This window comes from Pan troglodytes, chromosome 11 (genome assembly GCF_028858775.2).
Source record: "Pan troglodytes isolate AG18354 chromosome 11, NHGRI_mPanTro3-v2.0_pri, whole genome shotgun sequence".
NCBI lineage: Eukaryota > Metazoa > Chordata > Mammalia > Primates > Hominidae > Pan > Pan troglodytes.
The window spans coordinates 17,239,046-17,262,067 of NC_072409.2; the positions used below are offsets into that span (position 1 = coordinate 17,239,046).

A 23,022-nucleotide genomic window follows, 5' to 3' on the forward strand; every position below is an offset into this window, starting at 1 on the left:
TGCGCTTGCGCATACGCGCTTTCCACCTTCCCTCCGGGCGCGAGCGCCCGTGGGGCGGGCCTCAGCGGCGGCGCGACAAGTCCAGAGGTGAGGGCTGAGGAAGGGGCGTGGCTAGCGGGCTGGCCTCGGCCACCCTCTTCCGGGCTCCGCCAGCTGCGCGCGCATCTTCTCCCCCTTCTTTTGTGGTCCGGCCCATTGCGAGGGTGACAGGAAACCCTGTGCAGGGAGCGCCGCCATCTTGGACCAGCCCGAGGAAGATACTGAGGGAGCCACAGGAGCAGTCACCGCTGCCACCGCTACTGCCGCTACTGCTGCCGGCGCGTCTGCACCTCTCGGCCTGCCAGTGTACCTGCCGGGGCCTCGGTCGACCGCCCCCGCCCCTCTCCCGCTGCGTCCGCACTCCTGTTCCTGGTCCTGACGCCTCCCTCCCGCCCGGAAAGCTGCCCAGCCACCAGCAACCCCCCAGGTAACCCGCACCTTCCGCAGTGTCCGGCCGGCTGATACCTCCTCGCGCCGGGTTCTTCAGAGGGGCGTGTGTGGGGACGGCGGAGACCGGGCCGCAGGCGGGCGGCGCCCCGGGGCCAGGCCCCGTCAGGCCGTGGCTAGCCCGTGGGTCGGCGGTGAGCGCCGCGGCGCCGGCCTGACAGGACTCCCGGGCGGGGGCGGAGGTGTCCCCTGCGCGGCTCCGGCCTGAGCCTCCTGCCCTCCCCAACCGGCGGGGCGCTCCGAGGCGTGCAGGGAAGGGTGTGTTTCGGCCTCGCCTTCCCCGCCTTCTCGGCGCGGCTGGGCAGGACCGCATCTCCCGCGGGCCCCCCTCTCGCCGCTGTTCCCCGCGGCCGCAGCCCGCCCCCGCAGGGTGTACCCACGCGTGCCGCGGCGCCCTGCAGCCCGCAAGCCCCAGACGTGGCGGTCCCGTCCCGTAGGCCGTGTCTGGCTCTGAGTACAAAGGCAGCTCTTCGCAGCCCTCTCGGCGTTTCGGGGCAGCTCCGGTGTCCTTGTCGATGTGGGGAGCCCGGCCCTGCAGCCGGGCCGGGGCCGGGGTCTGGGTCTGTGCGCCTGTGCTTGCGATGTCCTGGTTTTGGTGCGTTCCTGTGAGGCCCGTGGACAGCCTCTACGGCCCTGAACCTACAGAGCATCTAGAAATAAGAGAAAGTTGTGGCATTTCTAGAAGCTAAGAGAAGACGACAGAGCTGGAGTGTTTTAAGCGTTTTAACTGTGGACCAGGTACATATTTAGGTATTTTTGTACCTATTTATCTTGCCCCGCGTAGCCCTCGAAGATAAGTTGTCTCCACTTCATAAGTGAGGAAACTGAGGCCTAAAGTTGTGATGTGTGTCTGGCTGTTGACGGTACATTACAAACTGGCTTCGGCTCACACTGTGGCTGGTGGTTTCTGTACTACATTCAAAAATTAGGCTAGGGTTACAGACATGACCATTTATAATGTAGTTACAACTTTATTCCTTTTTTACTGTGTTCGCATTGGATGACAGCTGATTACCCTTTTATGACCTAAAGTCCATAAAGTCAACCACTACACTGGCAAATCCTCATGCTTACAAACCCCAAAGGAGAGATGCCAGGATTTCAGTTTCATATATGAAGAAGAAATGGGTTCCAAGAGGACAGGTGCCTTCCTGGTGACCCCACAGCAAGTGTCAGAGCCCAGATTTGAACTCTTGCAAAGTTTACTGCTCATTTCGTTACTATCCCAACTGCCTTTAAAAAATTCTTTTATTTTTCTAAGGTAAATATTGTAGAGGAACAACTGCCTTTTATTTAGATTTGATTGTTGAGGACAAACTTGACCTTGCAGTAATCCAGCTCCTACCCCTTTATTCCCCCAAGCCTTTTCAAATTTTTTCTTCCAAGTTCTGTTTAGGCAGTTTTATTTGATCATGCCTAGAGGTATGTCGTGGTTAAGAGTTTTGGAGTCATACTGTCAAGGGTTCTCCCTCCAGTACTGCCACTTCCTAGTTAAGTGATCTTAAGCAAGTTACTTAACCTTTCGGACTCAGTGTCCTTATCTATAAAGGGTATAATTGGACCTGCATCTTAGAGTTGTTGCTAGGATTAAATGGGGTTTAAAGAAAGCCCTTAGCACGTTGCTTGGCATATAGTAAATCAGTGCCTGTAACAGTGCCAGGCACATAGTGGGTGTTTAATATCTTTTGAATGAATGAGAGAGGAGCATAGCTTTGGAGAGCTACATGTAGAGTTAAACCTGGGCCTTAATTCTAGCTCTCCATTTAGTAGTAGTATGACCACGGGTAGATCACTTCGGTTTCCTTATCTGAAAAATGAGTTTTTAGGATTAGAGACTGTTTATAAAGTAGCTGGCATGTGTTAGGCCCTCAATAAATGGCAGTTATTGTAAAGACGTAAAACCTTAGATTATAATAGCTATTAAAAAATCCCTTGAAATTAAAGCTACATCTTAAAAAGTTGTTGCTTTTTTTGTATTACAGTTAAACTTTATCATTGTTGCATACTTCAACTTTGCAACAGAATTTGGAGTGTTCATTTTTATCAATATCAAATATCTTTGCATAGTCACAGTAAGATATTGTGCTAGTGGAGGAAACTTGGTTAAGGTAAATAAAATGTGAAAACTTGGGCTATTGAGAGATGTTTCATGTTTTTTAAAAGAGGCCTGAAACATTTTTATGTGGTAAAAAATGCCAGACATGGCTAAAGACAACAGTTTGACAAATAGAAGTATTAGAGGTACTATACTTGACTTTTAAAAAGCTTCTTATTCTAGACAATTTTAAATATATACAAAATCAGGTAGCATACTGAGCATTCATATACCTGTCAGCCAGTGTCAACAGTGATCAGTCTTGCTTCATCAATATACACTTGCCTCCTCCTTGCCAAATTATTTTGAAGCAAATCTCAGACACAATATCAGTAGTAAAATTTTCACTATTAATCCTTTTAACTTTAGCAGTAAGTGCAGGGATTTTTTTTTGGCTTTTTGGTTGTTAAGTGCTTTCTTTCTGTAAACAGAGGTCCAGTATTAGAATACTTTATTTCCTGTATATAGAAGACCATCAAAGTTACTTTTGCCACATTAAGCAATCCAGCTTTTTAAAATGATTCACATTATTTATATAAAAGTGACATTAAGTATATTGTCAAAAGTAAGGTTTTTTTTTTTAAGTGGGTGGGCAACTTGTACTACTGTTGAGGAAATTGACCACTCATTTTTATTACATTAGATTATTAGATTAACTACAGAAGTTTTATCCGCCTGTTTGACAAATCAGGTAGTAGTGGTCCATTTTAGTGGGCCTCTAAAGCAAGTCAGCATGCTTCTGTTGTTGAGTTCCACGAAGGCAGAGACAGTGTTGTCTTTTTTGATCATTGCTGTCTTGCTAAAGCCTGGCACAATGCTTTGTGCTTAGTAGATACTTAACAGATATGTTTATGTTGGAACCACAGAAGCAGTCCATCTCAGCTCTGGTATTTTTAACAAAACGTCGTGCATGTTAAAAAACAAACAAAAAACTTATCAGTGGAAATAACAAGGATAAGAATTAAATTACCTGGAATATTTAGTGGGTTGCTTTTCCCTTGTTATGTCTTGGATCAGCTATGTAAAAATTATACAGTAACATCATAGGTTCTAAGGAGTAGAATAACTGTATAACAGTTTTTAAAATCAGAGCAAACAGTAAGTAGTTAAGCTATTAAAAAACTCCCAAAAATATGCCCTCTACTATTGAGTGTTGGTTTTTTTATTTTGAGGCCAATCGTATTATTGGCTTCATAAGATATTCCTCTTATTATCAGTAAATGCGGAAATAATGTTGGGAATATTATGAGTGGGAGATTTGTTTGTTTTTGTTTGGGTATTCTTTAACCTGTATTAAAATTACATAGAAAAGGGCTTTTGAAATATTTATAGGTAGAGAAAATTTTATTTTTAATTCATTATAATAAGTCAGTGCAGGGATATATAAAGAAAAGTTAATAATTTCTCTCTTCCCTGTTTCTCCTGTCCATGTATTTTTCACAATTTGATGTGTATTCCATATTATATGAATATAGGGTTGAGTGTGTGTGTGTTTGAAAGTGGGGTATGCTGTTGCATAAAACTCTGCAACATGTGTTTTTTCACTTAAAATCATGGATGTATTTCCAGGTTAATGCATATCGATCAAAATGGTTTCTAAACTAGATGGATATTATTTTGTATTATAGATGTACTTTATTCAGTCATTTGTTTGCTGATTATTTCCAGTTTTTTGCTGTAAAAACGGTGCATTAAATGCACTAATACCTGTAGCCTTATGGGCTGAAGCTTTTGTATATGTAGGATACTTTCTGGGCCAAAGGATGATTTGGATTATTGTTAAGATTTTTAAATATACTGATTACTTTCCAAAATGTTGGCACATTTCCACAAGCAGTATGTATGAAAGTGTATACCTTCACATCTGTACCTACATGTTTCAAAACTAGTCGTTTATGTCTGTGTAATCTTAGAAAGGTGTCTGATTCAGTAAATAGAAACCATGCATTCTATTTTTGTCACAACAATAATTAGTGTTTAATATTTGTTCAGTAACCATTTAGATCTAAATGTACTGACATGAAAATGTGTCTTATGATTTTGTTGAGTAAAAGAAATATGCAGAATTTTACAAGATGGCGTACCCCATTTTAAAATACATTTTTCACCTTAACAGTGGTGAAAATGGTGGTGAAAAATGGTATATTTTCACAGTGGTGAAATGGTATGTTTCCACAGTGGTGAAAACTGGTATGTTTCATGTTCAGGAGATGAGGTTGAGAAATCCTTTATTAAAGCAATATTAAGCATATTAATATTTTTAAGGAGTCAGTTGAATACATGGCACAATTGTTAGTGTTTACTATGCATTTAGTAAATATTTCTCTTGGCAGCAAGGGTAGTTTATAGCTAAATTTTACATGCACTAATATCCTTCCTCTTTCTCTGATTTTTATTTTATCAGTCTACCTGTACATACCTGAAATAAGCTAATAATACCTTAGAGAAAATTATGGTCTTTGGAATCAGGCCTGGGTTCAAGTTCTAGGTCTACCATTTACAAACTTTATAACATTGGCCAAATGAGTGAATTTCTCCAAACCTCAGTTTCTTTAATTTTTTGCATGGACATAATGATAATGACTCTGCAGAGTTGTGAGAATTAAGTAAGAATTATAAAAAGTAGTATAGATCATTACATGGTTTACTCTCAAGTGTTCTCAAGAAACTTTTTCTAAGTAGATGAATTATAGTATTATAAGTTAGTATTACTAGTATTACAAGTTAGTATTACTAGTATTACCAGTCATTTATATCTATAAATTCTGACTGCAGTGCATCCTCTGAATGTAATTCATGTATCTTATTCAGAATATTAAATTATAATTAAGCGAGTGAATACTGCAGAGCTACATGGTACATCTGATAACCATGTGGAGGAGGCACGACGGTGGAGAGGGCAGGATGGTGTGGTGGTTAAGAGGGGATCTCTGTAGTTAAAACAGTCCTAGGTTCAGTACAGACTTGGCTGTGTGACCTGGGCATGTTACCTCTTGAGTCTGTGTCCTCATCTGTAAAATGAGGATAATAATTAACTATGTTATAGGATAGTAGTAAGGATTAAATGAAATTGTATGTAAAATATTTAGCACATTGCCCGGCATATGTCAAGTACCCAATAAATAGTAACTCACAATTGTATTTCTTATTAGTTTGCAAATTGTTGATTATGTGTTAAATGCCTGTTGTCTAAATATGTAGTACTTTTTTTCCTTTAAAGGCAATAAAGATCTTTTACTTACATATGAACTTGATTCGAATACTTTTTGTAAAATGTGGAATAAAGTGAATTTTAATTGTCCCGGTAGTTGTATACAAGTTATAGAATATTACCAGGATTTTTTTTTTCATTTATGGGGATTGTAATGTTAAGTGGGCTCATGTTTTCAGAGTTTGAACCAGACCAGCATTTCCTGTCCTTTTTTTTAGACTCAAGAGTTCTCTAAGTAAAGCAAAAGTATTGTTAAATAATAGGGGAAGAATTTTTTCCCTTCCAAAGTTAGGTAAAAATATATTCCTCACCTTAACAATGGTATGTTTCATGTTCAAGAAATGAGACTGAGAAATCTTTTGTTAAAGCAACATTAAGCCTATTTAGTATTGAATATAATTCTACTGCAAATACTTTTGACTGAAATGTATTAATATCAGTCAACTATGGGAATATATTTAAATCTAGACAGTATCTTCTTAGAATAAGAAAGGGAAGACCTGTTGTGAGTGTTGGTGGCTACAGTGTTAAATGTTTTCTGCCTTTGTTTACTGAAATTAGTAAGTTTGAGTAGTTTTCCTTTAATTCTGCTTTTATGGTTTTTATTTGTAATTTTTAAAGAAACGAGCAAGAAAAATGTGTGGTGTGGTGAGACAGAGCCCTGGTATTAAATCCGAAATAGTGATCATTTCTTTTATTTGGAAATAGTTTCTACTATATGAATGTTTGTAATTTTAAGATACATTTTCAAAATTAGTTATCTCACATTTAATGAATGTATGATAATTAGCAGGTACACAAATTAGTACAACTAAAATTGGGTCACAATTTTATGATAGTCTTTAAAGCATTTGAAGTACAAATTTGGGATTGTTAGAAGTCATAGCTTTAACATAAAATAGAAGGAGCAAAGTATGTACAACTACAACCTTTAGTTAGAAGAGGGAAAGAAATTAGGAAAATCAAGGGAGAAGAGCACAGAAGAGACAGTAATTTGAAGGTGACTGATTACTTTTACCCAGGTTTGAATGGGGAAAGAATTTAGAAGAATTAAAAACTGATTAGAAGAGTCGGAAGAATTCAAGTTAAGAAGTTAATAATCTTTAAATATTTTTAATGTAAGAGATTACTTTTCCCCCTTGTGTTTGGCATCTGGTTCAGAGATCAGGTAAATAATCCAGACCAGTTTTAGTCTCAGGACCAAGTTCATTCTTAAAAGTTTTGAGTCCCTAGTGCCTGGAAAAGGAGGGAATAAAGTTGTTGTGATGTTCAGAATCAATTAATCTAACTAGAAAAACTCCCTTTCCTGAAAGAACTGGTTAAGGGAGTTTTCTGTGATGCAGGAGACTGATTATAAATGTGTTAGAACATGCCAAACTGGAATGGGTAACAAGGCTTCTACTTTCACTAAATGTAATACAGATAGCTAAGTGAGAAGACTGTAGTGTGTGGAAGTGATTAATACTTTACTGTAATTAACAACTTCCTCTTCCCTTATAATAATACACTTGTTTTAAATATATATTCTTTCTATGGGTTCAATGTTGTTATATAGAACTTTTGCTTGAAATATGGTATATAGTAAGGTGATAATTTCAGTAAATAAATTTCTCCAGTCATATTAAATGTCTGGCTTGTGTAATGTGACATTGACAGAAACACTAAAAGCCAGGCTTAAAAATACTGTAAGTCAGATTTTTTTAAATGGGTGAAATCTTTATATGTATAAATAATTTTTGTCTTAAGCTGAAAGCTGGTTTGAGAATAAACTTTATTGAAAGTTATTACCAGTTTTACAGTTCCCCCCCCTTGTTTCTCTCTAGGACCTAGCACGTGTCTTACACATTCAGATAATTCATTTGAATAAATTGGAAAGTTTTTTGTTTTCTTTTTAAGTAGAAGAGAAATTAGAATTCTTTAGGTTAAGTCTATTTGAGGGTAAGAAATGGGCTGTGATCTTTTGAAATATCTTCTAATACACAAGCTTTCAAATTTTGCAACCATAAGTACAATTTTATGACATTATTTCTTTCAGTCCCTAGAATAGTGTATGGGAAGCACTTACTATGTTGTTAATCTGGCTGGGCACAGTGGCTCATGCCTGTAATCCTAGCACTTTGGGAGACTGAGATGGGAGGGACGCTTAAGGCCAGGAGTTCAAGACCCAAGACCAGCCTGGTCTTCAAAAAATGTGTGTGTGTGTGTGAGAGAGAGATAATCTGCAAGTCCTGTATTAGGTTGAGCTATATGAAAATGCCAATAAACGTTGACTTGAAAAATCTATAGGAAGAACAGTTTCATGTGATTCAGTCTAGTTCCAACATTGATTTGGAAATCATACGATTGCTCTTTGCGCTGCTAACTGTTGATTTAAAGTAGAGTAAAAACGTTGTTTTGTGTTTATAAATTAAGTGGTTCCTTTATATACCATTCTGTTTAAAATCAGAGTTCTGAACAAGTAGATCATTAGTAACTTACTTGATCAGTTAACAGGGAAGGGGACTTTAAGGGGAGAAGAGACTATAGTGATGTTTAACTTAAATTTATAAAGATTTTTTTGTTTGACAATTTTCAGATTAATACTTATTGGATTTTTTTTAATTATACTTTTAAGTTCTAGTGGATATTAAGTGAAATATTGGAGTTGTGGTATAAATGGTTTCTTATATTTCTGTGGATAGCACATGAGAATGTGTAAGCATCATTCATCCAAGAGAATTTGTGTATTTGATCAGTTTGTGAAATGCAGTTTTATTTTGACTTACTGTAACCAACGTTTGTTTGTATTCAGTGTCCTTTTCTACCTTTAAAGGATAGCAGTGATCTGTTTGAATTACTTGTATATGCTTTCCTTCTGAAGTAACAGAGATTTCTTTGTTTTTAGTGCCACCATGGCAACTGCACCATACAACTACTCTTACATCTTTAAATATATTATTATTGGTAAGTTTATTTACACTCTTGTTCCCAAAAGAAGGTTAACATACAAAATATTTATATGTTAATACTTAAACAGTACCACTTCAGGGGTGAGTGATTTTCTTACTGTAAAACTAAAACTCCTTTTATAAGATTTATTTTTGCATTAGCAATGCAGCTTTTGCATTGTGGCCATGGATATTTCTGTGGTACAGTGCTGGTGGGTACCTTGTGAAGTGATGTTCATTGTTCTTGAGGGCTGCTTGAAAGCTTTTTGATGCTAGGAAGTATCAGTGTTTCAAGGAGTGCAGAAACATTCCTAAAATACTGTGAAAGCTCTCAGATTCCCCTGGGTTTCTGTTATAAGGAAAAATTGGTAGAGAATATTGTTTGATTCCAAATCAATTGTGTAATATATATAAAATATAGTATTTCTCTTAATTGGTGTTTTTTTCCTTAAGTTTCAAGAAGGTTTTGCTCAAATTGTCTTAATGCTATTTATCCAAACATAAAACTACATTTGAAAGTACACGTTTTTCAATGAATTGTTCACATTAGAACAATTTGCTTTCATGTTGAACTTAATGTGTCCATTCTAATGTTTCCTTCATCAAGGGTTAACATTGCTATAGTACAGTCAGAGATGACATCTTTTCTCCTGGGGTTTTCATGTAATGCAAATTCTTTTCTTTCATAGAATAATACAAGAAGTATAAGACAGGGACCTAGTGAATCAAGCTTCCAGAACTCAGTTTGTTATTTCTGCTTGTTACATGCTACCCCATTTGTCAGTTTTTGAAATTTGTTGCTTTTATGCATGAGTTAAAGGAAAAAAACAAAACAAAACAAAAACATAAAATTTTGAAACAGCTCAAAGTAAAAAAAATTCCATTAAAAAAATAAGCACTTCCCAGCTGGTGGCTATTTATTAACAGTAATAATTTACAGCCAAATTCTGTCACTGCTAAAGATTGGGAATAATATTCCATTTGTGTCTCACAGTGAAAACTTTTGAATCATTATAAAGTAGGAAAATAAAAATTTGTTAAGTGTCCCAGAAACTTGTGATATGTTATATGGTAAGGAATATAGCGATCATTGCATAAAATTGAGAAATGTAATTGCCACCTGAAACTTCTTTTTTTTTAAACAGGGGACATGGGAGTAGGAAAATCTTGCTTGCTTCATCAATTTACAGAAAAAAAATGTAAGTTCAATACATGAGGTAAACATTAATAGTTTTCTTTATCGCCATGTTTCTACTTTTTAGAAAGTGTCATTTTCATTTCAGAAAGTATATAACCTTTCCCTATATTTGTACTTTTTTTAAATGGGTACAGATAAAATGAAATATGCCAGCATATTTTAGGGTTGATTTTTATACACATTATATAATCTGATTTGCTTGTTTTGATCTTCTTGATGTTAAAATAATTTTTAAAAATACATAAAATAATGTCAAACTTAATCTTTTTATTCTCTGACTTTCTGTTACAGGAATTGATTATCTTATTAGGAGAAATTTGCTGCATGTTTCATTTGTTAAATAACAGATTTGAAATACTTAAAATGGAATTCTTTCTACTCTTTCTTGGGTGATAGAAGGGACCAATGTGTTGTAACTGATATGCTAAATATAGTTGAAAGTGTTTCTGTATAGTTGAAATTATTTCTTTGACATTTTTGTGCTGCTTACCACAGAGGTTTGATGTAACATTTTATGAAGTGCCCAGAAGTCTGTGTCCTTGTACTGGAGAATGGTGGGTTTAGGTTTTAAGTGGCCTCATTATAAGGAAAGGACTAATAAATTTGTTCATTGGCTTAGACATATATAACTTGTCATTGTATAATAAGTAGTATATGTTAGCCAGGTGTGGTGGCTCATGCCTGTAATCCCAGTGCTTTGGGAGACTTACGTGGGAGGCTTGCTTGAACCCAGAAGTTCGAGGTTACAGTGAGCTATGCTTGTGCTACTGCACTCCAACATGGGTGACAGAGCAAGACCCTGTCTCTAAAATATATGCATATATATATAAAACATGCTGATTTTCTTTGAGACACTGATATTTTCTGGGATAAGAATCTGTTTGACTAACAACTCCTAGGGTACCAAGACCATTGACTGATCTGTTATAGATAATGATTGTAAGAAGGCTAAATGGTATAATGTTGATATTGTGAAGAATTAATTAAAATCCTTATTTTTACTTAGCAGATTATTTTAGCCGAGGGGTCAGCAAACGGTGGCCAGTGGGGCAAATCCAGTCACTGCCTGTTTTTGTGAATAAAATTTATTGGAATACAACCATGCCTGTTTTACATATTGTCTCTGGCTGCTTTTATGCCTCAGTGGCAGAGTTGAGTAGTTTGTGACAAAGACCTTTTGACCTGCAAAACTTAAAATATTTTCTGCTTGGTCCTTTCTAGAAGTTTGCTGACCCCGATTCTAGTACAGTCACATTTCCCTGACTTCTTACTTCTGGGTGTTTGTTAATTTTTTTTTTAGCGGTAGCTTTAGTCTATTTATAGCCTGTAAGTATTAGTAAGCCATTTGCTTATTTAGTGGATTTTCCCCCTCTAGGCTTAATTTGAAGTTTTCTGAAAATTGGGCTATTACTTTTTTTCCTCCTTAACAGTTATGGCTGATTGTCCTCACACAATTGGTGTTGAATTTGGTACAAGAATAATCGAAGTTAGTGGCCAAAAAATAAAACTGCAGATTTGGGATACGGCAGGACAGGAGCGATTTAGGGCTGTTACACGGAGCTACTACAGAGGAGCTGCGGGAGCTCTTATGGTCTATGATATCACTAGGTAAGAGATAATTTTTCAACCTTCATATGGGGAAAATAAATCTACTTTGGGCATTTAAAAAAAATTTGATAGGCATTTTTTTTAGTTTGTAATTGTATGACTGTGAATGAACTTACTTGTTTTTTATGGTTTCTTAAGTTGCCATGTAAAACTTAATATAACACATTGATATTTTCCGAAAGTTTTTATGACTGAAGAAAAATTTAGGGAGTTATTGGGTGAATCTAATAGAAGAATACAGTTCTGAAAAGCAGCTTCAGTTGAATGATTTGAGGAGAAATAATATTTTATATAAAATGTTCTTTTAAGTAGAAAGCAAGCAACTCATTCTTGGGACTTACTCTATTTAGTCTCTAGTGTTAAAGTTTACACCTCTCAGAAGGCCAAGCAAAGAGTTTTGCTAGTCCAGCATGGTAGATTATAAAAAATTTTATGCTTGCATCTGAAGGTGTTTGAGTATTTATTTACTAATTTTTTTTTCTCTTAAAATGGATAGAAATGACTTCCAATACTACATGCAGTAGGTTTAAATTTATTTCAACATGACTGTTTCTGGAATTCCAAAGCACTTGATGTAAAGTAATAAAACTACTGTACATAAAGGTTTGACTTTGGAGAACATGGAAAACTGTGCCACTTGATTAGACCCTGCACTGTTTGTCTACTGTAAGCTAGAAAATGAACTGGATCACCTTTCATGTTGATGTAAAGTGCCAGTCAAAAGCAATGTGACTCTGTTTCTTGGGGGTAAAGATGGGTGAGTGGGACCAAGTGATAATTAGAGTTTAAAGCATATTTCCTTTCGGAAAATGCCTTAAAAGGTTTCCTCTTGATGTGTCATAATGTGCATTAGCATATTAAGACTCTGGGAAGTTCTGCAGTAAGAAATTCTTTGCTGTATGACTTTATTTAATTTGGTGTTTCCTAAGCTTATTTTATTGAGGAACACACTTTGGGAAATGCTGCCTTAGAATAAAGATATTGACTAATTATAATTATAGTGCCTAAAGTTTTCAGTAAATTCTAGAATTGGGTGGCCTCAGAGGGAAACAAGCCTTAATGCCCTTCATTATAGCCAGGCAATCTGTGATAACGATCAAGAGTATTATGGGAAGACTGTTAATAAACCTGGCCGCCTACACAGAACTGTCTGATTTTATAAGGAATGCATTTCTGAAGACTTCACATAATTAAAAACTCAATAAAATTTAAGTATGGTGATGTGTGCTAAGAATATTGTTTTTGCTTTTAAGCATATCTTTTAAGCATAGTTAATACTTTTGGTAAAATCTGTGTCTATTCAAGTCATCAAAAAAAGTACTTCAGCTGGGAACAACCAGAACATGCATCAACTGATGAATGGATAAACACTGTGATACATCCATACAATGAAATGTTACTCAGCTATAAGGAAGAAGGAAATACTGATACAGGCCACAACATAGATGAAACTTGAAAACATTATGCTAAGTGGAAGAAACCGGACACTAAGAGACACATACTGTATGATTTCATTTATGAAATATCGAGAATTTATATTCTGGTAAATTTATAGAGAAAGAAAGTGGATTGCCAGAGGATGGGAGTGAGTGACTTCTAAGTGAGTTCAGAGTTTCTCTTTGGGGTGATGAAAATGTTCTAGACTTAGATAGTGGTGATCAGTGTGCAGGTTTGTAACTATCCTTAAAACAACTAAATTACGTACTTTAAAAGAATAAGCTTTATGATATGTTCATTATATTGCAATAAAAACTGTTACTGGAAAAGAGTACCCCAGGCTTTAGTCAGGTGCTAAAGTGATACTTTATAGTGACTTTGATATTGCAGTCATGACAGCAGTTTTTTTCTGTTATTCTTTGACATTTTACAAACGTAAAAGTCCCTTTTTATTTTTGTCATTAACTCTCATTGTTACAGGGTGCTTTTCTAAATTGACAGCGTAGCTTGTCGTGACAGTTGTTTTGCCATAACATTTTGACATATCTAGTATTTTAGCACTTTTTTTTAGTACTAGTACCACCAATTAATATTTGAATAATATTTATTTATAGATTTAAAATTATAATGATAGTGAATATTAAATTAATAACAATTACCAGAATCATTGGCAGAAGTTATGGTACATGTAAGTAATATGGTTTATATGATTTTGGTACTAGGCTTTTCTGTGTACTTCACTCTCTGTGTCAGCTTTGAAATTTTAAAATTCATCAAAGTCAGTAGAAATGTTCAGACTTGTTTAAGGTTTATGCATGAAGTAGTAAAACATACCTGTTGTATAAAGTCAAGATATGCCAATAATACAAATATCAAACACAGATAAGGCTTGTGCTTTTTAAAAATTGTATTTTATCATTGTTTACTTAGAAAATTCTAAAACATTGGGGGGAAAGGGGCTATTTTGATATATATGACTTTTTTGACATCTAAGTGGTGATTTATGAATAATATGATGTAACACAATAAAAGTCTGACTAAGGAGTTCTTTTCAGTTCTCATTGGGAAAGAACGATATACTTTGAATAACAGATTTTCTATGAGAACTGGCAGCTAGAGATCATGGAATATATTCACAGGACTAAACTAGAGACACTTAAAGGACATGTGGTATTTGTAAAAGAGTTCTAGGCCTGGTTTTGACACCAGTTAAGTCTTTATGGGCTTCCGTTTCCTCACATGTTAAACGAGTAAGATAGACTAACATTCTGTGAGTCTATAAATCAGAAACATTTTTAACCTCAAAAATTTTATTATCTTTGACCCCTTTGGTAGATTCTACTGTGTATGATATTACAAATATTTGGGTTTGTTTACTTATCTTAGAGCTTACTTGGCTAGTGCAAATGAGCCTATGAGTTTTTAAACTCTTGCTTGGAGAAAGTAGAAAAATAGGACAGTTAAAATTCCAGAATAATTTAGCTGCCTGATAGATAAGAGAACAAAGTTAGGACGAACTTTTTCACTGATATCTGGGGACTTGAATTCTTGTCAGATGTCTTCAAAGTCAATTTTATGCTGTTATGGTTAGCTTGCTCTTTAAATTATTAAGGAACGGTGAATTGTATGCCAGCTTATAATAGTGTGACTTGGTTTTTAATGAAATTAAAATTTAAAGACAAGCAAAAGTGTCTTCCATTAAATGTGTCATGGTTAGGCATTTTGATACAACTTTGTGCTTTGTGATTGAAAATCTGTATGATTTCAAAGTAATTTGAGTTTTGACTCCACATTGGCATTTCCATCAATTTACTGTGTTGTTCCTTGCTTGCTTATTGGTCTGTTTACGGTATGCTTTTAGGAGTAAACAATTTACTCCTGACCTGTAATTATCAAAGTTGTTGGATATTGAGTTGTTTATTTAAAAATATTAGGTTTGGCTAGATTTTTGAAAAGTATGCAGTTGTATTTCACAACTACTGTTCTGAGTAACTGGTCAAAGCAAAATTATTATTTTAGGATATGTTGATTAAATATGTATTTTAAATATTTAAGTTTTTTTCTATAATTATATGGCAGTCACAAATTTAAACTTTTATTTTTGCAGAAGAAGTACATATAACCACTTAAGCAGCTGGTTGACAGATGCAAGGAATCTCACCAATCCAAATACTGTAAGTTAAATGGCATCTTATTACACAGAAAATTTAAGAACTAAGCTAACCCAAAAAGGGAAGCCATTTACTGGTGAGATTTTTGTCTTCAGATACTAAGAATGAGAGAATTTTTATTGTATTCTTCAATTAGTTGAAGAAAACCTAACAGTTATTTTTCAGTTCTTATTAAACCAGGTTTTGCATTTTATTATACCTAGGTTTTTTGTTCATGTTTGTCATTACTATTATGAATGTAGTGGTGATCTCATGTGAAGACTATGAAATCTGAAATTATGATTTTAAAAGGGATCTGCATTAATTTCATAAAACTTTAGCATTGGAGGATACTGGGCAAAACGTAGAAGAGATCTTTCTGTACTGTTTTTTACAACTGCATGTGAATGCGTTACCTCAATAAAAATTTCAACTACAGGAGGAGAATTAAGGATAAAAATTTCAGTCAAAAATAAAAAGGATTCTATATGTGTTAAAACATTAGCTTCTTAACCACACTGAGATGATATTTATTGAGATTTTAAAGGCCAGCCACCATGCTAGACTCTGCAGTATACAAAGATAAACATGGATCCTTGGTCCCAAAGAGCTTATAGTCTAGCAGGGAGAGAACCAGCAGATATGCAGATAACTGTGCTGCAAAGTAGATTGAAGCATGAATTAGAAATAGAGGGACTGGCACAGTGCTGGAGAGCCTAGGATGATCAGTGCCGTCTGGAGAGAAAGCAGCTTTACAGAGGAGTGGTGTTTGAGCTGGTCCTTGAGGGGTGAGTGAAGTTTCAGTAGATATTGTTGAGGGTATGCCAGGAACAATGTGAGGAAAGACACACTGAGCTGTGACTTGAGTTTCTCAGGAACAAGGCTTGTGTCTCACTTGGCTTTATACCCCCAACACTTGGTAGAGGCCTCCTTCAAGAACTGTGTTATCAGTGGTAAGATTAGCTTTTATCAGGAAATGGTGGTTTAATCATATTGAGAGTCAGTTAACATTGTTTGCCTATCATGCTAGGGACTGTGCCCGAAACTTTCATTTCCATTATCGCATTAAACCCAAGGTTTACATACACACCTATAAATGGGTGTTCATAGCAGCTTTATTTCCAGTAGCCCAAAACTGGAAACCTAGGTGTTTCCCAACCTGGCCATTGACAGGTGAATGGTTAAACAGTTCGGAACATCTCTATAGTGGAGTACTACTAAGCCGTACGTAGGAATGAATTCTTTATATATGCAGCAGTTGAGCTGGGTCTCAAGGGCATCATACCCAGTAAAAAAGCCAATCTCAAAAGTTTACATACTGTATGATTTCATTTAGAAAACATTCTCAAAATGACAAAATTGTAGAGATGGGGAATAGATTAGTGATTGCCAGGGATTAGCAAAGGGGGTGGAGGGTGGTAGTGGTGTGATGACATAGAGGGCAGCACAGAAGCAGTTTCTTTGTAGTGATAGAACAGTTCTGTATCCTGATAGTGATGATGGAGATCTGCACCTGAGATAAAATTACATAGAACCACCCATGCACGAACGCACATGTGCCTGAGAATGTGTAAAAACTGAAATCTGAATAAGGGCTGGGGATTGTACCAATGTCAGTTTCCTGGTTTTGAGAGTGTATTATAGTTACATAACATCCTACCATTAGGGAAGTTTGGTGAAGGGTACACAGGACCTCACTGTTATTTTTTGTAAGTCTCTGTGAGTCTATAGCTATTTCAAGTAAAATATTAAAAACAAAACTCATTGTAGAGGGCCCGTGGAGGAGTATAATAAAATTAACCTTCCCGCCCTGTGTCCTTCCTGCCTCATTTATGTGCTTTGAAATAGAACCAGATCAGGAGAAAAAAAATTTCTTGAGTTTTTCTTAAGTGCTCCATTTTCTATAGAATTGCCCTTGATTTCTGTGTAGAAGTTGTATTCTCTACCATTTTGTTGTGGGCATGTTTTGTATCTCTGTAATTAGCATGCCACTTTATGTCTTCCCTTTCAGGGAGATAAGAAGCCTTATTTGGAGATTCATAGGGAATCAGGAGTGGGGCAGTATTTCTTGTTTGAGTACCTATCTTGTAATGGCCCTATGCTAGTCATTGTGGCTTTACCAGACTTGATTTTTTATAAATTGATTTCCTTTTTAAGTATCATTATTTTATTCTTTTAAAATACTAATGGATAGTGTATGAAAGTTTCTTCCCCTTCACAGTGGGCACTTTGTCCACACTGTTTAAAGAATGCTCACTTTTGTTGTACTACTTAACTGTCCTTGCATGAGGTTTACATTCAGATCAAAATGATTATTTGGTTTATGGACACACATTTTTGAAAGTGGAAGAGCCAGGAGCTGTAATTTTACATGAAAAAAAGTTAATGGCTGAAGTGCCTTTTAGTTGAAACCATCCATTCCTAAAGTGTCCATATCTAGATTACCATATCTGTTTGGAAGGGGGAAAAAGGGAAGGATTTTACCGGTTGGTGTCAAATAAGCTCATAAATGTACAAAGACAGTTTATCCATAACCCCCCTCCCCACCCCAGGTAAAGGCCAAAGCCCTTTGCTGTTTCCCAAGGGTACATATTTTTTTCTTACAACTTTGCAGAGCTGCCTTTAACTTTGGCCTAACTTCACTTGTATGAATGGTTCCAAGGTGGATATAGGTGGGTGGGTGATACTTTGCCTTGGATTTGAACTTACTGCATACGTGCCCCCAAACCCCTACTCCCAGCTGCCCCTTGTGTATACACATAGACATCGCTTATCAGTTACTGTTAACTATAAACTCAATCCTTTCTAGGGATAGTGTGGGGTAGGATAGTATTTGTCTCAAGATCTCAGTTTGGGTTTCTACCTGAGATCTAATGTCCTCCTACCACTGACTCACTGAGTGACCTTCAGCAAGTCCTTTTGCCTTATTTGAGCTTCAGTTTCCTTACTGATAGCCTAAAGGAGTTGAACCTAGTGGCTTTCAAACTTTTTGAGGATCTCAGAACTGTTTGAAAACCTGATGGAAGCCATGAATCTTCTCCTCTAGGGAATGCCCACAATTACAGTATTTACAGTATTTCAAGGTATTTACAGATCCCCTGGAGCTTGTCCATGAACCCTTAGTAATCTTACTCAGCTATATCGTAATCTTTGGACTAGACCAGGTGTCACCAAAGTATGTATGGCCTGTGGGCCACATTCAGCCCACAGCCTGTTTTTGACTGGCTTGTGAACTAAGGATGATTTTTAAATTTTTAAAGGGTTGTTAAAAACAACAACAAAAAAACCCAGCAACGAACATGTAACAGAGACCATATGAGGCCCACAAACCTGAAGAATATACTATTTATTCTTTACAGAAAGTTTGTCAACCCCTGACCTAGATCATTGCTAATGTCCTTTGTAGTAATGACTTCATGAATCTGTAGCCCTGTCTAGTGGATAATTGCTAGTACTTGGTTTTCTTTTTAGGCCCAGTTATTTTTTCTATCAAGATTTTTGGATTTCAGAATTTGCATGGTTGGTTTAAATTACTGCTTTTGTTACAAGGTGTCTTTCTTTTGATCACAAATTAGGTAATAATTCTCATAGGAAATAAAGCAGATTTGGAGGCACAGAGAGATGTTACATATGAAGAAGCCAAACAGTTTGCTGAAGAAAACGGTGAGTTTCTTTAAGACTTAATGGTCACAATTGGGAGAATTATTAAGGAAAGGTGGGCTTGACAGTTTTGTTGGTTTTTTTTGCATTTTTTTTTAATGCAGACTCAGAAATCTCAAGAATGAGGAAGTAACAATGTGTTTCTATTTCTGTGTGATTTATGTTGGAGCAGTACAGTTATTTAGTGACAAATATAAAGATGCTCTCCACCTCAAACTTACATACTTTTTCATAAAATACTATGGGAGGAGTACTAAAAACTGATGGGAAACCTTTTCAGATGTTACTAAAGAAGTGCACTTGTGAGTTAGTTTGAAGTGTCCTAATTATAGTCTGAATTTTATTTTTAGGCTTATTGTTCCTCGAAGCGAGTGCAAAAACGTAAGTGTGACCAAAATACAGATATTTCAATTATATTCAAGTTTCTCAAAGTACAACCGTATATATGAAAAGTATATAATGTATATACACATATAAAGTACTATCTATAAATGTGTAATGCTTACTGCAGGAAGAACAGCAAACATCTCTTTGCTTCCTTTTTTACATTTCAAAATAATACGAATTTTTGTTACTTAAAAGATTGTACCTTGATTATGCCTGTTGGTAACCCAGGTTAATAAATGAAACTTTGTTTACATTTCAAAAGTGTTTGACTTTTCCCAAATGACAGTGTTTGACTTTTCACAAGTGAGGTTGAGTTTGGCATCTCAGACAAGCTTGGTCAATCTGTTCTTCCTGTAATACTTCTGATCACATTAAAAAGCATGATTTAAGGGAATAGTGTCTACTCAGAAGCATAGTGAACATTTTCTAATTGTTCTTCCATGTCTGCTATTGAACTGTGGTACACCCATCATTGTTCTTCATTTATTAGGCCAAAAATTTCTTGTGGTGAGGAGAGGCTAACCTGTTTTCATTTAGTCTCAGCTGTGCTATTAGTCCAAAGAAAACTGAATGGAGGTGTTAACGTGGCTAAGCATGATTATGTCACCATTACTCGATTAAAAACAGCTCAGTTCATGCTTGGCTGAGCAGACCATATTATTCTTGGAATTCTTTTCAGCATGTTCGGAGAGATTTCATTTCTGTTTGGAGTATCCTCTCTGTTATCACAGAAATGACCTATCTGAATTGTCATGGTGTGTATTAACATACAGTATTTTAATGATTGCATATAACACATGTAGTTGTCCAAATAGGGTTTGTAGAAAGGGCTTTCAGTACATGTATGTATGTATGCTTTCCATAGAAAGTAGTTTTCCGGCCGGGTGTGGTGGCTCATACCTGTAATCCCAGCACTTTGGGAAGCCAAGGCAGACGGATCACGAGGTCAGGAGATCGAGACCACCCTGGCCAACATGGTGAAACCCTGTCTTTACTAAAAATACAAAAATTAGCTGGGCGTGGTGGTGTGCTCCTGTAGTCCCAGCTACTCGGGAGGCTGAAGCAGGAGAATCGCTTGGACTTGGGAGGTGGAGGTTGCAGTGAGCTGAGATCGGGCCACTGCACTCCAGCCTAGTGACAGAGTGAGTCTCTGTCTCAAAAAAAAAAAAAAAAAAGGAAAATAGTTTTCCATGTTCTCTTAGCTCAGTGTTCTGGTAATCTCTTATTAGATGACAGTGGTTAAGTTGGAGACATCATGGCAGTTAACTAAAGATTAGCAAAAGGTCAGTGTCTTGTCTTTTGTAGAAAACTGTGGTTCTCCAATAAAGTTATCAATTGCCTCTTAGGGGAGAGAATGTAGAAGATGCCTTCCTTGAGGCTGCCAAGAAAATCTATCAGAACATTCAGGATGGAAGCTTGGATCTGAATGCTGCTGAGTCTGGTGTACAACACAAACCTTCAGCCCCGCAGGGAGGCCGGCTAACCAGTGAACCCCAACCCCAGAGAGAAGGCTGTGGCTGCTAGTGACCTCTTTGCTGTGGCCCCTCATTTGACCTTTCACCTCTGTCTGTTGGAAGCAGTACTTTTTACTGCCTCATTGTCTTCTGTACATCTTACTGGGTTTAATTAAAAAAAAAGAAAAAACTCTGTTGTAAAAACAGTTTAACACAATACTAAACTGCTAAACAACTAGATGTAATCAGGTTATCAAAGGCAAGTAGAGTAATAAATCTCTCCTGCATGGTAAATCTAGACTTTTTTTCCCCCTTGTCCTCGTGATAAGTATGTCACCAATATATGATTTAAACCGAGCACTGATGCTGGACTTCATGATTTTTACCCTCCCTTTGGCAAGGCTTTGTCTCACTGTACGGTTTAATTTGGTGATATCTTAAGCCTTTCTTCCCATCCTTAACTGTTGAAGTATGTCTGTTGAAACCAATAAGTTTATTGCTGTGAAATTACTTCTGATGGTAGAGAAGGGGTTCTATAACTGCTTTTGTTTTGTTTTGGATAAATTTCCTGTTGTGTGGGTGGCATTTTTCTTGACGAGATTTGCTTCTGTCTTAGCCTCGCACAGGGAAAATATCCATTTATCTTCTCTCTCGTGCTTAATTAATAGCTTTATCTTTTTTTATACCATTTTATCCTTTTCTCTTTAACAGAAAGTAAATATGTATAAAATTTGAAGGAATCGAACTAACAATACATTCTGTGTATATTATTTTAATGAAGAAAATAAATTGATTACTGGCATTGGAACAGTATAAAATACCAGTTTGTACAGTATGACCTATATGTGACCATGTTACTCCCTTCCATTTCACACAAAGAAATAGACACAACTGCAGTTCACAAGTAGTACTGGCTCCACCCCTTGGTGCTGGCAGTGTTTGGGGACATTATGCTGGAAAGAGCTCCTAGCATCAGAGGATTAACACTAGCAGATTCTGTTCCATCTTTGCACTGTTGCTTACCTGCTGATTTTCTTAACTGTTCTTGTGCAATCGACAATGTGCTAACCTGCTTTTCTCTTTTTGTAAACGTTTTTGCATTACAGGCTGCATTCTTGCCTTACTGTATAGAAAAAGAAAAAAGGCTGGGTTTACTATTGCACATTTTAAGCTTTTATACCTTTATCTTCTTGGAATGGTCAGATTCTGAACTGGACAGTCAGAACCACAGGTCTGCTGTTAAGGGATTTTAAATTGTGCATTTTTAACCCTACAGTGAAATAACTTAAGATATCCCTGTGTTCACAGTATGAGGGGCTGTTTTATGTCATGTTGGCATAAATTGTTTTGTAAAAGGGAACGTGTTTCTAAGGGTGTTTCAGCGCTTGTGCTGATACAAAGTAAGTTATTACTTTGCACCAGGTGGTTTGGCCACTGAATTAATACTGTATAGCAAAAGAAACAATCTTATTTTTTTTGGACAACATGTTTTATTAAGTTCTTCATTTCTGTTGATTTTTTTTATTGCATTTATGATTCAGTGGCTGGGAATTGAGAATTTATTTGAAATAGAATAGGTAACACCTCAGCGTACTATAGAAAATGCACTCAGCTCAACTGCTGTGTTTAAAATACACATTTTAAATCCCTCTTTACAGACACTAACATAAAAGTACATCTTTCTGGGTTGTAAACATGTGGTAGTACCAGAGTATTGTATAGTCAATGTTAAATAAAAGCCAAAACTGGAATGTGCAGAAAGTAGGCTTTGGTTAATTTGTGGATTCATTTTTATTTTTGTCTTTGTTTAACTTTTTAAAAAATAAGATTTCTGGAGTAGATTGGTATATTCTGTTGAAGACTTACAGTGATCCATTTTGCTTACACTGTTGCATCACAAGGGACTCACCCAGGGACCATGACCTGCTGGTGTGTGTGTATATTTACAAAAACAAAACAAACAAACCACCCATTGGGATATAAGGTAGCAATCACAAACTAAAGACTGCGGCTTGTTGAGGTGCAATACCCTGACTCCCAAAGTTAGTTACAGTGGGTTTTATTGTTTTTGTGACTGAAGGATTTATTCAGACTGCTGTACTCTTCATTTGATGTAACAAAATGCTATTAATCTAAATATTTGTAAATAAAGTACCTGTATCTAGATTAAATTAAAATTGGTTGCATTATTTTCTGAACTATAATAGGGTTTTTCTTCAGGTGAACAATTTGACGTGTCATCAGTTTTTATTGCAGCACTGTCCATATTCATTGTATAAAGAGAGGTCTACGTATGTAGCATATAAAACCACATCACTAAGTAATAGACCCACAGCTTTATTCTTGTGTTTACATTACCCTTGAAATGTTTTCAGTCAACCCTTTTCAGTGTAAGATCAGCACATTTGG

General features: G+C 36.5%; 2 protein-coding genes across 5 annotated transcripts in view; one reads left to right on the forward strand and one right to left on the reverse strand.

The window, feature by feature from the left end:
• The window catches only part of GSN (gelsolin), a 131,707-nt gene extending 130,993 nt beyond the window's left edge, over positions 1–714 (reverse strand). For all 4 annotated transcript variants that reach the window (XM_063788389.1, XM_063788381.1, XM_063788379.1 and 1 more), the window contains exon 1: positions 478–714. The gene's annotated coding sequence lies outside the window, so the exon portion shown is untranslated. The remainder of the gene's footprint in view (positions 1–477) is intronic.
• Positions 12–22,790, forward strand: RAB14 (RAB14, member RAS oncogene family). The gene is made up of 8 exons (XM_001149341.7): positions 12–466; positions 8,677–8,735; positions 9,865–9,918; positions 11,348–11,525; positions 15,070–15,136; positions 18,688–18,775; positions 19,123–19,153; positions 20,506–22,790. Exons 2-8 carry the CDS (start codon positions 8,684–8,686, stop codon positions 20,681–20,683), a joined length of 648 nt encoding a protein of 215 aa, XP_001149341.2. The 5' UTR covers positions 12–466; positions 8,677–8,683; the 3' UTR covers positions 20,684–22,790.
• Positions 22,791–23,022: the final 232 nt, after the last annotated feature.

What these genes read in the sequence shown, in the direction of transcription:
- RAB14 (XM_001149341.7), top strand. Translation starts at nt 8,684, where the DNA reads ATGGCAACTGCACCATACAACTACTCTTACATCTTTAAATATATTATT. An exon ending in ATGGTCTATGATATCACTAG is followed by an intron (nt 11,526 to 15,069) that starts GTAAGAGATAAT and finishes TTATTTTTGCAG; the next exon opens with AAGAAGTACATATAACCACT. An exon ending in ACAGTTTGCTGAAGAAAACG is followed by an intron (nt 18,776 to 19,122) that starts GTGAGTTTCTTT and finishes TTTTATTTTTAG; the next exon opens with GCTTATTGTTCCTCGAAGCG.